At 33.8% G+C, this 22914-nt stretch overlaps 1 protein-coding gene across 1 annotated transcript in view; it reads left to right on the top strand.

The window, feature by feature from the left end:
* LOC144252937 (tubulointerstitial nephritis antigen-like) overlaps positions 1-22914 on the top strand; it is a gene marked incomplete at its 5' end in the record, with an annotated part of 65023 nt that overhangs the window by 22720 nt on the left and 19389 nt on the right. The window contains 2 exons of the mRNA XM_077794959.1: positions 221-265; positions 2266-2389. Of these exons, the coding sequence (XP_077651085.1) occupies positions 221-265; positions 2266-2389 (169 nt within the window). The remainder of the gene's footprint in view (positions 1-220; positions 266-2265; positions 2390-22914) is intronic.

Raw genomic sequence — 22914 nt, forward strand, 5'->3', positions numbered from 1 at the left:
GTGGGATTAATTTCCTTTTGTGGTTTGTCGCCATAACAATCTATGCTTCTCTCAATAATATCACTTATTATATAATAATGAAATTAGTTGTATGAATGTCTGTTTACACCACTGAGATATAAATACCTTGAGGATGGGTGCATAGTCAGTGTTTGTTTCTATCATAGTTTCTAGACTGTACTTTGTACTCAATATATACAGAAGGGAGGGAGGGAGGGAGGGACGGAGACAGGGAGGGAGGAAATTCCCTGCCTCCCTATTGAGGGTACAATGGGTAGCAACACAGAAATATTTGTACTGAAGCTGTACAATATTTGTACTGAAGCTGTTGTAAGAGTGGGAAACTTAAGGATCCAAGACTTTTGAACACTAGATTAACTTTTAAAGGTCCAACTTTGCTATTTGCCACTTAAATTATTTTTGGCCATTTACCTAACCCTTTTAAGTATTCAAATAATGGTTTTATTGTTTGAAGGGTTTCTTTCTCTATTTTTAATGACTCAAGAGAAATTTGAATCATAATTATTTAAAGTTGAGAACACCTTAGGCTTGCTTTATTACCATATGCATAAATTTCACATAATCAATCAAAAATAAAGATAAAAATTCAAACCAATAAAATAAAAATGTGAATTATTGAACACAGAAAATGGTTGTTGAGAACCTGTTTCTTGCCAACTCAAGCCAGGGGCAAGACAGCAGTAATCAATACAGCTCCTTCTTCTCCTCATGCATGAATGTTATAGTTTTGTACAATGAGTTTACTGCAGCTTTCCAAGATTAGAACTGCACTGCAGTAGTTTATATATTTATGTGTTTGTGGATTCATCAAATCTGGTTTGGTGTCAGAAATTGAAGGCAATGTCATCTTTGCATTGATTATGATGGTTTCTCACCTTGTTCTTTAGTTAGCAGTGTTTTTCAGCAATGGAGGATATATTTTATTCATAATGCTTATGGCAGAACTAAATCATAAGAATTAAAGGAATCGATGGTTCTATGGAGAAGAAAAATCACTAGCAATATCTTCACATTTTTATGAATGGATAGAAAGCTGTTTGGCTCTTGCTGTAGATGCAATGTGATTGTGTGCTCATTGTTGCCTGGTTTAACATTCTGCATTTCCCCCATCTCAGTACAAAAGAATGTCAAAAGAATAGAATGTTGAATAAATAAAACTGTGCATGCTTCTAAAATTGTACAATTGAAAATAAGTATAGGTGATGAAAAGAGAACAAAAGTAGAAATCTGCATGGAGTACAGTTATATAAATTCTTTAAATCCTATGGTAATGTGTTTTATAGTAGATAAAAAAGGCCTTACCTCTTTTGAGACTATTTGAACAGCATCAGGAAAAAAAAAATGGAACTTTAAAAAATGAAATAAAAAGTGGAAAACTTAAAAAGTTATATTTGACTTTGGAATATGAATTTAATTTTAGTATCTACCAAGTGCTAGTGAAATTAGCCCTTTTTTAATATAATCCATGTCAAACTAAGATAGACTAGCACTGTTTATCATTATCAGACTATATACATTTAGTCCCAATTAGAAAATCTTCAATTCACATCCTTTGGAAAAGAACTTTAAAGTGTTCACCCTGAACTGTCCAATTCCTTCTACAAAGTGGCATACAATATAGAAAAGAAATAGTGCAGGTGAGGGCATGAAGGAGAGTTTTAGGAAGCATCAGTTCTACTTTTTAAATAATACAACACTGGCTTAGCTCTGTAGAGCAGAGAGGATGAAATCCTGTCAGAGTATTCTTCTGCCAGGATTTTGCTTTTTGTTCAAACTCTGCAAGGAAAGGTTTGTATTTATTTGTAAGGGTTAAGGAAAATTGCTTTAAGCCCAATTTGCTATACTCACCTTTCTCTGCTAGCTTAATTGGGATTTTGAGAAGGTTGTGGTGAAGTACAACATTAGTGGAGAAATAGCAATCATTGATCTACTGCAGTGGCCCTTCCCTGCAAGGGGCTCCATTTCTGGTAACAGTGCCTTTGTTGAATAAGGCTTGAGTGGCATTTAAAGGTATAATGTGTAGTCAAGTAATGTTCTAAGTAAGTAAAACTTGTTTATAAGAGAATAGGAAAGTATTATAATCAATCAATTAAGTAGAAAAGAAAATTATGAGGGAATTAAACAATCTCTTCATAGATTTAGCTCCTTGAAATTTATTCATTCATTGTTTTGGTAGAATTTCTGGAGACTTTTAAAGATGATTTTTTTAAAACTCTGCCATTCTCCTGTTGGGTTTTATTTTAGCCATAATGCAAGTCCATGAGGATTTCTTTCACTATAAGACAGGGATATATAGACATGTTACCAGCACAAATGAAGAATCAGAAAAATATCGAAAATTTCGGACACATGCAGTCAAACTTACTGGGTAAGGCAGTTCCTTTTTCTTTTTTTAAATTAATTTTTTAAAATTTATAGATGGCAGTGTAATGCATTACAATCCTTATTACTTATATACAGCACATTTTTTCATATCTCTTGTTTTATACAAAGTATATTCACACCATTTGTGTCTTCATACATGTACTTTGGATAATAATGTCCATCCCATTCCACTATCATTTCTAACCCCATACCCCCTCCCTTCACCTCCAACCCCTCTGCCTTATCTAGATTTTATCTATTCCTTCCATGCTTCCCCATTCTACCCAACTATGAATCAGCCTACTTATATCAGAGAAAACATTCCTCATTTGTTTTTTGGGGATTGGCTAAATTCACTTAGCATTATCTTCTCTAACTCCATTCATTTACCTGCTAATGCCATGATTTTGTCCTTTTTTATTGCTGAGAAATATTCCATTGTGTATATATGCCACATTATTTTTTTATCCATTCATCCATTGAAGGGCATCTAGGTTGGTTCCACAGTTTAGCTATTGTGAATTGTGCTGCTATAAACATTGATGTGGCTGTGTCCCTGTAGTATGTTGTTTTTAAGTCCTTTGGGTGTAGACCGAGGAGAGAGAGAGCTGGGTCAAATGGTGGTTCCATTCCCAATTTTCCAAGAAATCTCCATACTGCTTTCCATATTGGCTGCCCCAATTTGCAGCCCCACCAGCAGTGTATGAATGGACCCTTTCCCCCACATCCTTGCCAGCACTTATTGTTATTTGTATGCATAATAGCTGCCATTCTGACTGGAGTGAGGTGAAATCTTAGAGTAATTTTGATTTGCATTTCTCTAATTACTTAAAGTCTTCTTAAATTCTTAAAAGCTTTGTTATTTAGAAGCTATTGGTACATTTATGGAAAATGAAACTGAACATAATAATACTTAAGGTATTTAGATACTGGAATTCCCCTTTGTGAGAGAGATTATTTTACCAATTGAAAAATTATCCAAACCTGGCCATTATTTTGTCATTATTTTAAAAAGAGTGGAATAAATCAGACATAATTTTCCTATGTTCAAATGTGAATACATGACCAGTGAAATTTCACATTATGTACAACCAAAAGAATGGGATCCTAATTAGAATAGGTTATTCTCCCTGTGTATATATTATGTCAAGAAAATACACTCTACTATCATGTATATCTAAGAATAAATTAAAAAAGAAGATCATGGAAGCCTAACTCAATATTCTAGGAAAGATGATCATCTCCTGCTTCCCACTTGTGAATATGTTCTTAAGAATCTGTTCTAAGGATAAGGGAATGGATTTCCCTTTGAAATATATTATTGGAGTAAATTCTTATATCTGACATAATCAAGGAGAAGGTGCAATTCTGAAGTGTATTATAATCAAGGGAGAAAATTTTTAATGGAGTTACAAATGTTAGTTATTAAGTAGCAAGAGAGGGTAAGGTCATCTTTAGCTTGATATAAGGTTTTTAAAAATATTTATATGAGAATTGAGGAAATTGCAGTGATCAAATTTGAAAGTAAAATATATTCACCTATGCAAGGGCAAGAAACAAAGTTTATAATTTTGTTTGGTGGTTGGGTCTCAGGGATAAATAATTTCACAAATAGGGCCTGAAAGACAGACCATTATAAAACCAATTCACCCCACCCCCCAAAAAAACACTTCCCCACTGAACCTTCTCAGTCTCATTCTGATTGTGTCTCAGTTTGCAAATTTGTTCTCAAAATATCTCACTCTAATTCGAAGAAAATGTTACAGAAAAGTTTTGTTTGTTTCCATCCAAAACTCTCTCTCTCTTCATCTTTCCTTTTTTGTAAATAATTTCATTCTTAGTTGAGCTTGTCATTCCCCCAAAATTTACTAAGCCTGCAGAAAACAACCTCACCTACAACAAAATTGTTATCTTCTACTGATTTTGGAAACCTGATTATAATTCTAAGGTATATTGACAATCTATCCGTCAGGTGTCTCCTTAACCCTCAGTTCTCACTTATTTAAAATACTCCAGTCTTTCAATTACAGAATTATCACATGTCTTTAATCAAGGATCCAAAAATCTATGACTTGTCTTGATTCAGGAATGTGAAAATATATGTCTTAGAATTGAAAAATACAGTACTTCATGTAGGATATTGATTTAAAAAACAAAAGCTAGGAGAAAAGATATGTGATATATGATTTTGCCATCTAGAGATAACCTCTATTGAAAATTTGGAATACTTTTATCTATATCCTAGTTAAATAACAATAAGGAAAATAAAGACAACAGAAAGAAAGAAAGGAAAAAAGAAAAAGAAAGAAAGAAAAAGAAAAAATTTTCATGTGAAAATAGGGTACTAGAGTATTAAAATTTTATAAGAAGGAAATTTTTGCTAATGTTTTCATTAGCAATATATAAAAATGGTAGCTTTTCAACATTCTTTCAAGTGATGGGTGTTTCCCTTTTTCATTTTATTAGGTCTATTCTGCATAGTCACACCATTTTAGAGTCCTATGGCAGTTCCTGGTACCTAGCTTTCTTAAGTTGAATGGAACAAGTGCATTTAACTAAATATATATATTTTAGTTATACATGACAGTAGAATATATTTTGATATATTTATACAAGAATGGAATATATCTTCTTCCTGCATTCTTTATAGAAATTTAATCACAAATATGTGCATTTCATCTCTAGCACTTCCTATTTTTCTACACATAACACTCTTCTCCTGTGACCCCAACATTTCTTCATATGCTTGCAATGTGTTATTATTCCATTTACCTTCAGCGCTATTTTTTTCTCTTCTCCTTCATGCCCACATAGTCTTCCTTACCTGGTTAAAATCCTACAGTGAATCTTCACTCTCCCCTTCCACACATGCCCTGGACTCTTGTCCCTTGTTTGACATAAATTAGCTTCCAGACTTCAATTCTGGATTCAATTTGAATCAATCTGTTTTGTACCTGCATCTGATCATATTTGATAAAACTTGCAACTATGTTGATTCACTTTAATTTATAATGACACATTTCAAGTAGGTGTCTAATACTATCGGTTAATCATGTTCTGAATGACTATTTTGTTTATTCTCCTACTCTTTAGGTGATTATCTCACAACTTGTTCTTTTTCCTTGAATCTCCCAACACCTCCCCGCCTCTTGTTCTTCATGATAACCTCGTGTTCTATTTCCCTGAAAAGACTGAAGCAATCAGAAAACACTTCCTGGAAACATAAATGCCACCACCAGTACATACTCCCTCATAATCATTCTTCTACCTTTTACATAATTGATCCATCCTCACTCCAGTCTGAATTTTTCTTTGCATATTGTACCCTAGTCCCTCTCAGCTATGCAGAGACAATTTCTCCTTTTTCTTCTCTGTAATCAGTTTTATTTATGTTATTACATGCTGGTGTTTCTTAGATTAGAAGAAGAAAAAGCTCCTTTTCTTTTGACTTCACCTTTTCCGTACTTCATTTATTCTCTTCTTACAGCAAACACCTTGCAAGATTAGCCTGTACTCACTTTCTTTTAACACTTCTCCAATTCTTTGTTAAACCTCCCAATTACTTTCTCACTATCCCTTATTTTCCTCTTCTCAAACAATTATTTCGAGGTTCTCAATGGCCTACACCTTGTTAAAAATCCAGATTTTAACAGGTTCCAGAGTTGCCCATCCCCCCATATGGTTTTTCCTTGTTGTCTACAACTTCTCAGTGTCTTTTGCTAATGCAATATTTTTTCTTTTCCTATATATCTGTGCTTCACAGTGCTGGGATGCCCTGGTCTTGGGTCTTTGTCCTTCCCTCCTTTCTGTCCTTACTCATATAATCTGGTGAATTTATCAGTTCCAAACTCATCCTGGCTTTAAGCACCATATAGAAGCTAGCACCAACTGAATTATATTTCTAACCAGGACTTGTCTCCTGAATTCCAAATTTACATGTTCCCAGGTCTATTTAATATCTCAAACCTGCATGCACATTATTAGGGAAAGAGATGCTTCAAACTTAGCACTTCTAAAACAGAACTCCCAATTATCCCTTTATCCTTGTGAAATAGCATCATTTTTTTCCATTTTAGTCGATGACAACTCCATATTTCCCTATGCTCTGGTGAGAAACCCTGGAGTTGTCCTTTATTCTTTTCCTCACAACTAACTTTTAACTTTTGATTCCAGAAGCCAACCATTTTTTCCCTCTGAACCTCCACTGCGGTGCCTGAGTCACCATTAGTCAATATTTTGTACCTGGATTTCTGAAGTCACTTCTAGCAGGTCTTTCTTCATTTACCTCTTCCCTCTGGCAGTCTATTTTCAACATAGAAACAATGATTTTCCTGTTAAAACTTTACTCAGGTCTTGTCACTCCTTTGCTCAGAACACTACATGATTTCCCATTTCCTTCAGTGTAAAAGTCAAGATTTTTACCATGGTCTACATGATCTGAGAACCTACTCCCACCCGCATCAACTTTATGATCTCAGCTTCTACTCCCCTGTAACTTGTTCTGCCTACTTTAGTAGTTCTGTACCGTGTCAGCAACACCCACCTCACTCAGGATCTTACTTAAAATGCTCTCCTACCGTATATTCAATTCCTTAGTTTCTCTGCCTCCATCTCACCTCTGCTCAGATCTCACTTCTCAGTATAGCCCTCTCTCTGAATTTCCTATTTAATCTGCTACTTTTTCTCTGCTCCAGCAATCCTGAACTCCTTCACTTGCACTATTTTTCTAAATGGTCACATAGTCATCGCTTTCTAACACAGTGTATAATTTAATTATCTTTTAACGTTGATCATTTACCATCTATCTCTAGTACTAGAATGAAGCTCCAAAGAGCAGATGTTTTTACTTACTCACAGATGTTGCCAAATCACCTAATGCATGGGGGAAACCATAATATACTTAATGCTTTTTCTATTCAACAAATTAATTTTTTTAGCTTGTATTTTGTGATAGTTCTCCTTTGTTTTTATTCATCTTTAAGTAGGGTAACTATTTCTTCAAAAGTAGAGTAGGTAGTAGTTGGAAAGAGCTGATGAACTCCTCAGCTTTGATTCAAGGTTGTATATGTTGAACCCAAACTCAACAGATGGACCCTTGCTTTTGTTCTGGAAATATTTGGTCCTTCATTATAACTCGGAAGGCTTGGTGGGACTTATAATAACCCTCCTGCAGGAATCTGCTGCCATGTGCTATTCTTTGCCTTCCTTTTCACTTCACCCTGTGTCCTCTTTCAGTCATTACCTCTGAAAGGCTGGTTGGGACTCTTTTGGTGCAACCAGCTTCCCTGTGATTTCTTTCTCAATTAGCCAACATGGGTAGTGCAAATGGGTTATGGCATCTCATTGTCATAGCCTGAAAATGGTCCTTGAGAATAGCTTGAAAAGAATTTCTGGAATGTCTTACATATTTTAATGGGAGAATTTTTTTCTCTTTAGGTCCAGAGGTAGAGGGAGAGGATAGTGGTGAGTGCCATCTCTCACCACCAATTCTTATTTTTTGGTACAGTACAAAATGAGTTTTTCTATTATTTCTCAAAGTTAGGTTTTATGATTATGTCTGCTGCATGATTCATTAAAGATAGAAACAAAAGATATTGAGGATTTGAAACTTGTTTCATTTTTCGGCTCTTAATTGATCAGTGACTTTTCAGGAAGATAAATGGAATGAAACTTCTTCATACTGTGACTGGTACCTGAAAATTCAACTCTACTTTGATTTCATTTTTTATCAGTCTGAAAGTTGCATTTTTCCAAACTCCTGATATATGTTTCATAATTAATTTTTGTTTTCTCAGTAATGTTCTTAATCTAGAAAATAATTTCCACTAAACATTAGGTGATGGATATAATTTTTCCTATCATTCCACAAATTCTCTAAATTACAACACTGACATGGAGCCTCTCTTGGTTTATTCAAACCCAAACCGATCCTTGGTCATCTCTACCACCTATGTAGTCATGCTAGTCATATTTTCTTCACTCTACTCTTATATTCATTAATGCTGAGTTTGAAAATGATATAAATCTGTTTGCATTTAATCTCTCTGCCATTGTTTCTATATTCCTCGTATCCAGTGTATCAATTGTAGTAGTGTTTTTTACATTTACTTTCAAAAACTCCTAGAAAATTGGGATCTTTATAAATTTGCCTCACAACATGACAATTAATGAGGCTAACCTTGTCAGTAGGGAAATCGCTTTGGGGGGATATATCTAGTTTTTTTCAAATTTTTTTTTTTTGTCACCTGGGCACTGTTATGTGCTCCAGAGCAGTAGATTTTCATTTATTTTCCCATTAACAATTCCATATTTGGTAATTACTGCATTCAGGAAATTAATGCATCAGTGAATTAGAGCATAATCAAATAGCTCAAGGAGGTTAATGTTCCTTATCAAAGAACTTAGTATACTCCTATGAAGTGCCTGACAAATTTATCTCAACAAATTGTTTTCTGCCCTTTCTGGAGAAGACAAAGCTATTAGGTTTGAACTTGGGAAGAAAAAAGGAGATGAATTTAAGCTTTTATCAAGTGCCCAACACTGGGGAACACAAGGAGGATTAATATTTAGCCTTAATCTTAAGGAGTTTAGAGAATGAGGCAGATACATCCACAACTGATTCCACCATAAGTTGATACAGCTTTATGCTCTGGGTATATATTCCCACATCCATAAAGCACAGGATGGGGGTAAACTGCACAGGATGCAAACTTGTAATTCCTGGCTTACTCCTTATTGCCATCCTTTCTCTTTTCTCCAAAACCTCTGTCCATCCTAATTATAGATGCTATATTTATAGAAGCATTTAATTGAATAAAAACCCACATATTTTGAGACTTTTATACACTAATATGAAGAAAATATTATTTATTAAACTGTTTTAATTGTAAGACATGAAAAAATTTGTTTTATAATCAACATTTGAAAAGCTCATCAAAGCTGCTATTCCCTATATTATGATCATATCCTACATCTTTATGCCCATCACAATCTATTCTATGTTCCTGTCCATCCAACATTCTGAGTTTTACTTAACCACCAAGTCTGAAGTTGATAAAGTATTGCATAAGTTCCTTTTGTTTTGCATATGATTCTCAAGAATCCCTGCTGGAATTCAAATGAGTAAATTCAGCAGGTCAAAATTTTAGAATATTAAGGGATGTAATTGGGATAAACATTGACTTTTCTTTATATTGTGATCCCTGCTCATGGAATAGAGTTGAAAATTACTCCACATGTCACTAAGAAAGAAAAATAAAATAATTTAAAGACTATTTTCATCATGTTAAATAATGTTTTATTCAGTAAGTATTGAGTATGTATGTGTGTGTCAGGTATTGTTTTAGGGACTGGGGTAAGTCCATGAATAAAATAGACAAACATCCTGGTCGTAATCAAATTTATATGCTACTGATTGATGTGTATTTTTTTTATTTTTAAAAAATTTATACATGACAGCGAAATACATTACAATTCTTATTACACATGTAGATGACAGCAAAATGCATTACAATTCTTATTACACATGTAGACCACAATTTTTCATATCTCTGGTTGTATACAAAGTATATTCACACCAATTAATGTCTTCATACCTGTACTTTGGGTAATAATGATCATCACATTCCACCATCATTTCTAACCTTATACCCCCTCCAATCCCCTCCCACTCCTCTGCCCTATCTAGAGTTCCTCTATTCCTCCCATGTTCCTGCTCTGTATCCCACTATGAATCAGCCTCCTTATATCAAAGAAAACATTTGGCATTTGGTTTTTTGGGATTGGCTAATTTCACTTCTCTAACTCCATTCATTTACCTGAAAATGCCATGATTTTATTCTCTTTTATTGCTGAGTAATAATCCACTGTGTATATATGCCACATTTTTTTATTTATTCATCTATTGAAGGGCATCTAGATTGGTTCCACAGTTTAGCTGTTGTGAATTATGCTGCTGTAAACATTGATGTGGCTGTGTCCCTGTAGTATGCTGTTTTTCAGTCCTTTGCGTATAAACTGAGGAGAGAGATACCTGGGTCAAATGGTGATTCCATTCCCAATTTTCCGAGATGTGTAACTTGAAAACTATGTTATTTTATAATGGCCAAAGTCCTTATACTGAAATTTATGTGTATTTCTAAAATATTAACTTTTTTTGATGTTCATCTATTTTACATATGAATACTGAATAGTTACTCAAGGAGAGAGGAGACCAACTATTGTGAGGTGTAGGCCAGAAGGTAAACAAATGTTAGAAAAGCCAAAGAATAACAAAGAAATATTTCCAAGTATAATTTGGATAATGATTACAGTTTTAAAAAAATTTGAATCAAATACCCCCAGCAAATACATTAAAAAATACTGTTGCAAAATGATATAAATTGGTTATGTTTCCAATAATTACTGTGAAGAAATCTGGTTTAAGTGAATCATCAAAATGTGAATCAGAAATTTATGTAAACTTTGATATAAATCCATTATATGACTTCAAATTGGGCATAATAGAATGATTTCTAAGTCATTCTTTTTTGTATGCCCAACAAATATTAAAAGCTAATCCACAGTGTTCCTGGTACAATGCTGAGTACTAGACACTAAATAAAAACACATAAAAATGTGAAATTATGAGACCTTTTATAAAGGAAAGATAAAAAGAAATAAAGTTTGAGCTGAGATTTTTTGAATTGCATAAAAACAAAGGGAACAGATGGTTTCAAGGCCCTGAGACTATAATGTAGACATTTTGTGAACAAGTTTGTGTTTGCTGAAACTCAGGAGGCAAAAATTTGGAGGCCATTATAAAGATTTCAGTGAAGGATATTAAGTATTTGATTAATAATCTAAGGAATAACAGGAAGTTATTAAACTTTTTAGGTAGGAAGGTGGCTTGAACTTTATTGCATTTTAAAAATATTACTCCGACTATAAAAAGTGTAATAAAAAGAGGTAACTTTTGATACCCTAAATAACTAATAATATTTTGGGCTGAGTAAAATGGTGAAAAAGTTTGGGACATATGGATAGAGCAAGAAATAGTTAAGAAGAAAAGCTAGTGGACATCATGTGAGGCTATAATGGAGCATGATAAGGGAAGAGTCTAAGATGGTTCACCCTTAGAATCATAGTTTCATAAATTGGATGAGGAGTGGTGTCCACATACAAGGTGATAGGGAAGGAGTGCACTATTGGGCCTGATGACTTGAGGATTACTTTGAGACATGAGATGAGGACTGGGGATGTAGTTCAGTGGTAAAGCTCCTACCTAGCACGCATGAAGTCTTGGTTTAGATTCCCAGCACCCCCATTCCAAACACAAGTGAATGACAGAACAAGCAGATAGATACATTTGATCTCAAGGCCAGGGGATATAAGGTTTAAAGATGGATGAGATTAAACAGAATCATAGTTGAGATCAAGTCATGAGAAAATCCAGTATTTAATGATGGACCACAAAATGATGTGTGCAGAAGACAGAGTAGCAGAGGCCAGGAAAGTTACAGAAAAGAATAATAGAAAGAAAAGTAGTCAGTGTGAGATTTCTTTGAAATCTGCAAGGCTGTAAGGGTTGGAATTCAAAGAGTATGTGTAGAAATGGACCCTGTAAGGGACTATGTGGTGACTCTTCTGTACTGGGATAGAAGGTGAGGTTAGATGACAAAGTCTTAGCATTTAGGATGAGGTATATTGATGAAGATTCCTATCACATTGTGTCATTTATCTATCCAGGAAGTAAAAGCTGAGGTTACCTGTAGAAGGAAGAGGTGGTGAGAGGTATGCTTTGTCAGAATTTTGCTGAAATAAAGAGGATTTTCAGTGGCCATCTAGATGTTCAGGAGAGGGAGGAGACCAGAGGAACCCCAAGGCCTGCCATGCAGTGGCAGCAGTGCCACTCTGCCCTCTGGTGTGTGCTTTCTGCAGTGGGGCCAACTGTGCAGCTGGACATGAAAAGACAGGGAATTGAGTTCATCCAATACTGATGGTTTTCTAGCTGGCTGCCTTAAAGAGTCAGAAAAAAAGTGGCTAGGACACAGAAGTTGATGTGCTACTAAAATGACAGAAAGCTTAATAAGGTATAAAAGGAGAGGATTTAGGGATTTAGAGAAAATAGAAAAATAATTGGGCTAGAGGCTGTAGTAATTCTAGTCTTTTTGATTTTATTTAATATCCTTTTCTTATTGGTGTTGTTTTTTAAAATATTTATGAGAAAAATAATCAGGCAATAATAAGTAAGTAATATTTTACAGGATGAGGAGACGGCCTTATTGCGTGACTGAAAGCCATGATTGTCTACAGTAGGTTCCTAATCATGTTGTCATACTACTTTGTTACCATAAACCTTTGATTGATTGATCCATCATATCTATCTTCATCATCCATCTGTCATCATCCATGTATCTATCTATAAAAATACTTGCCCCCTAAAATAGCATCAAACTAATACTTTATAACTGAAGTTCCGATGATGTATTTCCCCACATTTTCTACAGACATAAATCTCAAGGATTCAGGGAGCAGAAGGCATTAATAAGGGTGATTACACAATTATCTGACACAGTTTATTAGGGCCAACACTTGTTCTTCCCCATTCATCATTTTCCCCCTCTGTCTTTTTGAATAATAACTTAATACTAAGCCTGCATTTCCCTGCTATGCTATGTTTAACCACTGGCAAATTGGTAAAATTTGAGCAGATGTTTTAATTAGATGTTTATGATGCACAAGGAAGTCTAAGACAGCTGAATGAACACTTTTACTATGCTTATTTAGCAAATGCAAATGAATGTGTGATGATTAGTATAGACAATGCAAAACATTTAATTTGAGTACTGTGGTGTCTTTCAACTGCACATACTTAGTACTTTCCTACACTTTTCTTCCTAATGGGAGGTATGCATAGCTAATTAAGCTCCCTTACTAAACATTCTTGAGAGAAAACTGGTTTGAAATATATTTGTTTTATTTGAAGTTTTGTATTTTTGCATCATGCATTTGAAACCTATATAAAATAGTATATTAAATGAAATATAAATTTTATGTAGATATATATATTTAAAATAATGATTATTATTGTATGATGTAAAAAAGTAACAAAGTCGATCTTTGACTTTATTGAATTTAAAGTTCTTATTTTCATAATTTACAAGATATCCCATAAATTCAAGAACTTTTGCAATATACAATATTGCTAAGATTCAGATGTGAATCATGAGTTCTTTGGTTGGCAAACAGGTTGTAAGCAGGTCACCTAACACAATTTCTCTTCATTTGCTTGGTTATTTATCTTCCCACATGCAGTGATTCACAGAAGAAAAATTTAAAGCCTTTAGTTTTAGCTAATCAAAAGACCATATTGAGAGTAAATTGAGAAAAGAAAAATAAATTTGAGTATTGTTATATGCAGAAATATGCTATTGTACATGTTAAAACATTAAAAATAATCTTTTCTTTAGGCTTATTAAATTGCCCAAAACTTCTAGAACTCACCAATTGGAATAGAAGAGTAATTGTTCTTTTCCCCTTTAAGTTGGATGTTTCCAAGGTTTAATCCTCAACTGTGTGTTCATTCTTGATTCAAGATAGATTGTCTTTACAGTAATCAAGAAGTATGCATGTAATTCTGTTTTTCTCAAGTATTGTTCATGCACAGCAAGTTGCACAACAGATGTGTCATTTATTGATATGGAGATCATAAATATAGAAGGAGAACCAAGAGTTTAATTTAGATATATTGAGTTTGAGATTTGGGGAGGTATCCAAATGAAAATATCAGGTAAACAACTATGTATATTCTTTGGAGTAAAAAACATTGAACTTTTAGCAACCAAAGCCAAACCACTGAAAAATGGTCAGCATTTCGATGGCAGTAAAGTTGTGGAAGTGGAGGATGGCCCATGGGAAAGAACATGGAAATATAAAGGGAGAGTTCAGGACCAAAGCTTGAAGAAACCCTACATCTAGAGGTCAAGTGAAGAAAGTGTATGTAGCTGACAAAGCGAACTGAGGAGAAATGGCCAGTCAGGGAAAGAAGAAAACCAGATGATTTTATGTTACTCACTCCTGGGAGAAAAAGTGTTCTGAAAATGTAGGAACGGTTAGTAGTGTGTAATCATACTGAGAAGCCAAGTAAAAAAGGAACTGGAAAATGTTCTTTGAGCCTGCTGACATGGAAGTCTGCAGAAAAATAAAGAAAAATGACAGCTCTTCTTACTAAACCTTTGAATTTGTATGTGTTGTTATAACTGTATATGAAAATTACTTTATTTATACCTTAAATCCTGAAAAATTCAATTTTTTATATGGGTTTTTTTGACACTCACATATTTCCATATTGTGTGTATTGATCTTACTTGATGGAAGGGGAAGGAAAAAAAAAAACTATTGTTATAATTATATAAAGGCTAAGAAAATTTTTTGGCTATTATGTTGAATGGCTTCCAAAAATATTTGAACCTTCGTGGAGGGTGAAAAAAGATGTGATCATTTAATTCACGTAGATACTTCTCACATTGATTTTCAACTCAAACTTTTAATAAATTTTATTGAGCAATGATGTTAGGTATTGTTAGGTGCTAGAAATACAGAGGTGAATAATATGAAGAGCCTTAATAAATAATATAAAAGAAAATAAACTATGACCCATTGACTTGATGCAGCTATCAGTCAGTCACCTAGAGAAGTCATTGGGAGGTCCCCTAGGGCTGCTGGGATCTCTTGATGTGAAGGTACTGACATGAAAGTAGATGTGGAGTGGGACATTGAACTGATAAATGGGTTTTATTTTTGTTGTATTTGAGTGATGATTGAATCCTCTCTTGTCTGTCAGTACTGAATCAAATTGACAGGACAGTTTATGTTCCACTTGTTTTCTCTTGTTTGACTTTGTTCTTTCACTGATTTGTTATCTCTAACAAGGACCAGCTGTGTTCTACTCTGTCACCCCTATTACTATGAACTAACTGTCTTTGACACGGTACAACACAACTAAACAAAAAAGCAACCATTGCAAAAGGAAAAAGGTTTATTTTAATTTAGGGAAAGGTATGGTAGGAGTGTTATAAAAGTCATTCTTAGAAAAATATGGTTTACAAAACTGTGTGTGTGTGTGTGTGTGAGAGAGAGAGAGAGAGGAGAGAGAGAGAGAGAGAGAGAGAGAGAGAGAGAGAGAGAGAGAGAGAGAGAGATCTTTTTGCTCCAGGTTAAGAGCTGACTAATCTTGATTGTGAAGAAATGCTATACAGCAGAAAATAGGAGGGAACTGGAGTCAAGCTCAGATTTAAATGTAGTTGTGTCCTCTCTGGGTGATCCCTGGGAGGTTACTTACTCTCTACATCTCAGTTTTCTCAGCAGTTCCATTGATATCATAATGCTTTCCTCACTGCCTTGTGGTGAGAATTAGATGGGATAGTAAATCTGTCACATCATAGGCTGCTCATTATACACTTAAAAAAAATTTGAATTCATGCTTTCTCCATGTTTTTTCTTTAGTACTTCTATTTTCATTCAAGATTATTTTTAAAAGTACAAAATAGAAGTGATTTTAATTATTGTATTAATGAGGACTTATCTATGATATGATATTCTTTTACATTTTTTTCAATTTATCATTTATTTATGTATTTATTGTCTAGCTTACTATGAGAATGTAGGTAGATAGGTAAGGACAATAATGAAAAGAAAAATGTGACTATAGGAGGAAATTTTTTCTTTGGGAAATTCGATGTAATTTCTCATGATCTTTTTTATATAACTTTATTTTATTTATTTACTTCTATGTGGTGCTGAGGATTGAACCCAGTGTCTCACATATGCTAGGCAAGTGCTCTACCACTGAGCCACAACACCTGTCTCTTTCATGATCTTAGATAATATGATTCTATTTGTAGCCCCAGCCTCTCACCATATCACCAGCTTTATCTTCCTATGACCAACTGCAACCCTCTTCCTTCCAAACTCTTATCACTTCTCTATGAGTTCATGAGGCCAACTCCTTACACTATTTCATGCTCATGTTAGATGTGTCCTCATTTCTCAGAGTCATTTTCTACAAATTATTGAAAACCCATTGTACTTTTCTTCCTTATTATAGCCAGAAATGTTTTCACTCTTTCCTTCCTTCCTCAGTTCCTACTTTTGATTGCTGTGCTATTACTTGCTTCTCAGACACCTGTGAGAATTTAGCCATTTGACCACACAGTCTTGGAATGGTACTACTCTTTTGGGGCCTCATTCCCTCTTCTGTGAAATAAAAAAATTAGATTACAGTCAGATTAATTGTGTGGGTTATATGGTCTTACTGTATTCAATTATGCCATCATCAGACATAATATTTAAATGAATGAGGATAGATTCCATAAAATATTATTTAGGAAAGCTAGACATTGGGCCAGATATAGGCTGTAAGCCATAGTTAGCCAAATCACAGAGTACACTATAACCTCTGAGCCTCCTTCTAGTGCTAAGATTCTTTGAGCCATGTCTAGTCCTAATATAAACGGGCTAAAGTTCTGCATTACAGAAGCTCTTCAGAAGACATTACCCTAGTTAATTATCATTAATTGTGATTTATTCTATTGAACATTTCCTGGAGTATACCATGATCTCTGAGTCTCCTTCCAGTGCTACAATTCTATAAGAATATAAAAAACGTAATTAATATTCCTAACATCAAAAGGCTGAAGTGCTTCTTTAATGATTCTCTTGGTAAGGTACCACTTAAGGTGATACTTAAGGTATCACCTTTCATCAATTTTCTCTATATTTCTTTTGATAGGACAAATTACAGATGATATGAAACGTGAAGTTTTTGCTTCTTGATGTATTAGATATGGCAGAACATTTAATATGTAGGCACTCCAGAGTGTTGGTTGGATGATTAATTAATATTAGATATACATAATAACTTGCAATATTTTATGCAAAAACAATCTTTCCAAAATCTACATCTGCTTCTCAAATCTATGATAGAATTTGTATTTTCTTGGCAGAACATACCAATAAATGAACTCAATCTTAGAGTTAGTGAACTTTGGTTTGATTTATGTTTTACTTAAGTAGAAAATAAATTTTGGGGTGCAAGGAATGCTCTCATTTCTCTTTTCTTTCCTGTGAAGTCTATTTCCATTCATCTTTGATCTAGCATTAATTAGCACTTTTTGATAGCTCCTTATCATTTTCAACACTGCCACACTCACTAGGCATGAACAGCTTTTAAAATGAAGTTTCTAAGCATCTCTGGTAGAATATTCATAAGGAAATAAAAGCCTGAATATCTCTGCCTCATTCTTACTGCAGTTATCTTTAAAATCTTTATGCACAGGGAGCTGAGATTCTATCTTCAGTCTTACCTCTGAAAGCAAAATATTATGTCCAGAGTATTATATTATTGTTATTGACCCAAAGCCTGTCTCTTTATACTTATTTCCTATGTAACATTAATTTCCTTAATAAAAAGTGTTGCGGTTTGACATCAAGCTCTCTGGTGTATTTCTTCCCTATTTACTCCAAAATTTCCTGTTCAGTTAGACTCTACTACATAAATTTTCTTTATGTGTACATTATCTATAGACTTTGTGTTTATCTGTTTGAGTCTATATTTGCTAATACAGAATTGGCCTACAAAGAAAACATAAATTGAAATTCTTGTTTTCAAGTCTATTGGGCATGTGCTAGGACCCCAGAAATAGCATATTTTCAGAGACATTGCAACAGTTTTGTCTGGGTGATTCTGCTACAAAGTGATATACCTACTGTAGAAATAAAATAAAACTTTTTTTCCCTTATTCTTACAACTTCAGATTCTTGGATGTGAGATTTACTGTAAGGATCTCAATACTTAAGCAATGTGATTTTGATACATAAGTTGGAAAAAATAATTATTCTCATTACAAAAGAATTTTTCACTGTGCAGAATGTCTCTTTCTGAATTTCTTTTAACAGTCAACTTTCCTTGGTTCTTTGATGAATTCCCTTAGCTGAATTCCTTGTCAGTGATCCTGAAATGCCTCCATTTAAAGGTTAATATGTAAAACCACCACCACTAGAAAGAACTCAACAGAAGGTGAAGCAAATTTTTAATTTCAGTCTTTGGCAATGTTAAGACATCCTGATTGTCAGGAACATGTCTCTGTGCAAGGTGAAGTTCACCTCAACTACTGCACATTAGACAGACCTACTAATTTCACCTTGAAACTTTGGGTAGCCCTTGATGCTTTCTTCTCCTTTCTTGCCCATGTAAACTAATCAACAAATTCCATCACTTTTATTTCCTAAGTATTTCTTAAATGTTTGGCTTTTTCTTCATTCACATTGCCAACATACTTTAATTTACCAGTTCAATATCTATTTAGAGACAAATGTTGAGAGTCACTATTCTAGTGTTGGGAATAAAGCTGTCAAAAGAATAAACAATATTTGCTATAAGGGTTTTATAGTCTTAAGCAGAACTTCTTTACTTTTTGCTTGAACTACATATTCCTCCTTTGCTTCTATTCTCCCCTTCCCCAAATCCATGCTTCACACTAATACCAGAGTTGCCCTTCTCAAAGCACTTCTGGATTGTGTTCCATCCCATAGCTGGGTGACTCTTACTCACAAGATTGTAAGCTCTGAGCTTGGTGGCCCTGGATGTTCTTTCCAGTTGAGTTACACAGCTCTTCTCACTTCACTTCCTGCTTCTGCCATTGTTGCTCCACACAGGACCAAGTGCTGCTCCTAAAACATTCTGAGATGGGGTTTTGCATGCCTCTCTTATGACTTTGCACCTATCATTCCTCAAATTCTACACTCCCATTTCAATCCAAAAAGCTTCTACTCAGATCTGTGAAGGAAGTTATCTTTGCCATCAGCACAGTTCGTATATTCATCTACACCTGTGGACATTTATAAAACATGCTTGTGTGAATTCTAATTATTTGTATTTGTGTTTATTTTCTATTTCCCAGCATCACTCTCATGAGATACTCTGCTTCTTGAAGGGAAAATATGTATCTTTTCTGGAATAAATTATACTTTGTTGAATAAAGGCAGAAATTAATGGATAAAATTCATAAGACATTCTGTGTTCCCTTCTAAGGGATATGTATGGGAATGTAAATATTATTTCAATAAAATTTTATCTTCAGCTATCTCTTATGTTTAATCTTACTATCACCGGGTATATGGGCCTCGATGGTAAAATCTACAAAAATCAAAGGGGAGAAAAATCTATCTTTTAAAATCTCACCCCAATTAATTATTCTGTTCTGATCATTTTACTATCTAGACATAGCTTAAAATGGGATTTTAAGAAGTTTAGTATCACTTAATGTTGTTGTCTAAAAATGTCTCTTTTAAAGGGAATGGGCATAAAAACATCAATAACCTTAGAAATACAAAACCTTATATCATTCTTTTTAGGTACTGTAAGGCTTTACTTGAGGAACTTCAAGGAAAAGTCTTTCCTTAAAGGCTTTTCATATTATAAAATAGAATTCTGTTTTTTAGGTATTCAAAAGTGAGGAGCAAGATAAAACCTGATGGACACAGGCACTGAGGTGATGTACCTGCATCTAAGTGCAGGGGGAAAAGAGGGCCAGAAGACACTCCTGGAATGTGGTACATGGGCTAAGACCTGCCCAGATTTTTTTCAAAACCAGCTTTTCCCAAAGCGTTCCTCAATTTTGAGAGAAAGGATATATTAATAAATCTTGAATAGTTGAAAACATTGAACTTGATGAGGTAGAAAAAATTAAAAAAAATAGTATAAAATTCAAATTAATTGGATTCCCTTCAGGCAAGAAAAGTCAGTGTTAAGATCTCTCAAGCTGGTGAACCTACTTAGCAAGGTTATGGAAATAATCTCAGTCAAATAAGGTGCTAGTCTATCTGAACTCGTTTGTATACAATTCTTAAAATTAGTAGGTATATATAAAGAGAAATAGTTATTTTTTATATCGAATATAAATGTAACAAAAAAAATTATGTCCACAAAGATAGTCATTGATTTAAAAGTGGAGATTGGGGAAATATATGTGTATTTCTAGAATTTTCAGCCCAATGGTATAAATGTCAGTAAAAGTCCACAATTCAGAAACATACATAAGTATATTAAGAAAAAATGTTTTCCACAGATTAAGAAAATATAAATTTTCTTCTAAAGTGAATAAGCAATCTTGTTTTGCACTAGTCAAGCTTATTTGAATAAAGGTTTGAACCACATAAATTTTTCTATAATACCAAAAGGAAATCATTTAGGACAAAGTGACTTTTCCTAGTCTTTCAGAGCATGGGATATTTAGAAAACCATCCACAGGTTTATTTCTTTACAACACCCCAATGTAATTCTGAGATACTTGTTTACCATCTTAGGAACTGTCTTCAGAAGATGAGAGACAGAAGTGATAGTCGAGGGTCGTAGTGCAAATGTTAAACTCTGTGATGAATGGATCTTGCTTGTCATTTCACCCAGATACTATAACATAGGTGAACTGAACAATGTCTTCTATAGTGATATTTTTTTCTGTTTGTGGTATGTTTTTCCTATTTGAATTTTGCATAATGGTTAACACTCTTTTTTTTAAATGTTTCTTTTACAAGCAAATCTCTAAAACTATTAAATTCATTCAACTGCCTTACTTTCCTTTTCTTCTCTCACTTCTAGTTGAATATTTGACTAACTTATTTTGTTGTCCATTTTGAAAAGGTTTATAATAATCTGAATCCTGATGTTCTTTCTTAGTTTAAAATGAGTGTATTGTTCAATAAATGCTGGTGAGAATACAAGAAAAAGGGAACCCACATGGTCATTGGGATGTAAATTATTACAGCTCCTATGGAAAGTGGTATGGTGATTATTTTAAAAACAAAAAAAAAATGAAAGTACTGTATGCTATACACTCCTCAGAATCTATCCAAAAGAATTGAAGAATTATTTTGAAATATATGCGTTCCCATGTTATAGCAACAATATCCATAATAATCAAATTATGGAACCCATATAGGTGTTCATCAACAGATGAATGGTTAAAGAAAACGTGGTATGTATAAAAAAGAATTATTATTCTGCCATAAAAAACAAGATTATGTGATTTTCAGGGAAATGGACAGAACTTGAGAGCATTATGTTAAGGGAAATAAGCAAGACTCAGAGAAGTGTGTATGTTTTCTTTTGTTGATGAAAGCTAGAGAGAAAAAAAAAGTGGAGGGATTTTGTGAAAATAGAAGGAAAACCAGTAGAATAGAGCAAGAAAATTGGAGAGGCAGGAGGAGAGAGAAAGGGGGAAATACTGGGGAATAGAATTGCCCAAATTGTCATAGGCATGCACAAATATGACATAACAAAACTCACTATTTTGCATAAATTATATGCATGAATAAAAAGTTTTAAAAATAAAATTATTTTAAAAATAAATTAGTTTTATAAGCACTTTAAAGTTATAATAAACATGCTTCTGGAAAAGAGTTGATAGATTTGTAAGATAGGAATTATTGCAGTATTTTACATCATCAAAAATATTTTTAGATAATCACAATGAATTATATGGAAACATAATGAATATGTTGGCATGTGGAAAGAAGTTCATATTTCTTAAAAGCCCCTGAACTAAGACAATTTATTTCACATAGAACTTATTTATTAATCCTAAAATTAAAAAAAAAATTACACAAGTATGTTACAAAATACTTCTTCCCCTTTGTGATGAAATGTTTTGTTTAATTTGTTGATAGAGGAATTATGTCTGGTTTTCATGTTGCTGAATCTTAAGCCCATATGATATTGTGACTCTTCATCCCTTAAATATTATCTCAATATTTTTTAGGGTCCCTGGGATTATATCAAATGGTTATATTTGTAAATGCAGCACTTATTCTATGGTATATTTTTCTTGTTCATTTTTTTCCTCTTTCCTCTATTAAATACTATTTTGTCCTCTTGTACTTCACTCTCGGTACACTAGAGTTCAAGAAGTTTGAACAGTCTTACAAGGAGGGAAAGAAACATTGATCACTTTTGGTTTATCCTTTATTTGAGTGTTATTAAAAGTGTTCCACAAAATACAGTATTTAGTGAAATAGCTCTTTTAGTTTCTAATGACAAGTCTTTGAGTCCTTTCCCAAGTCCTACCTTAGTCAAGTCCAATGTGGGAGCTGAGCTTGGACAGCTCTGAGTGATAGACAAGAAATTGGAGTCTCAGTTGCTATTCTTCCCTTTAGACCAAGGCTTCATAATTGGGCCAAGCTTGTCTTGCTTGGATAGCTGTTTCTTAATTGAGAGATCTTTCTTAGTAGGAGTCTTCATAGTGGTTTAAGCAGGACTTTCCATAACTTCTTACCGTTTTTGTTGGAATCTCAGATAATATGAGGTCTCTGCCCTGTGTGTATAATCTCAGCACTGAATGATTCTGTAGATGGTTCTGATTTAGCCTTGGATTTTATATTTTATGCAAATGGCTTTGTATGAGATCACCTGGAAAGATCATCCAGATCATCTGAAAAGAAAGTTTGACTAGTAAAGATCTTGGAAATTATATTGAAAGTTGTTTTATAAATAAA

The sequence above is a fragment of the Urocitellus parryii genome, unplaced genomic scaffold (assembly GCF_045843805.1).
Source record: "Urocitellus parryii isolate mUroPar1 unplaced genomic scaffold, mUroPar1.hap1 Scaffold_692, whole genome shotgun sequence".
NCBI lineage: Eukaryota > Metazoa > Chordata > Mammalia > Rodentia > Sciuridae > Urocitellus > Urocitellus parryii.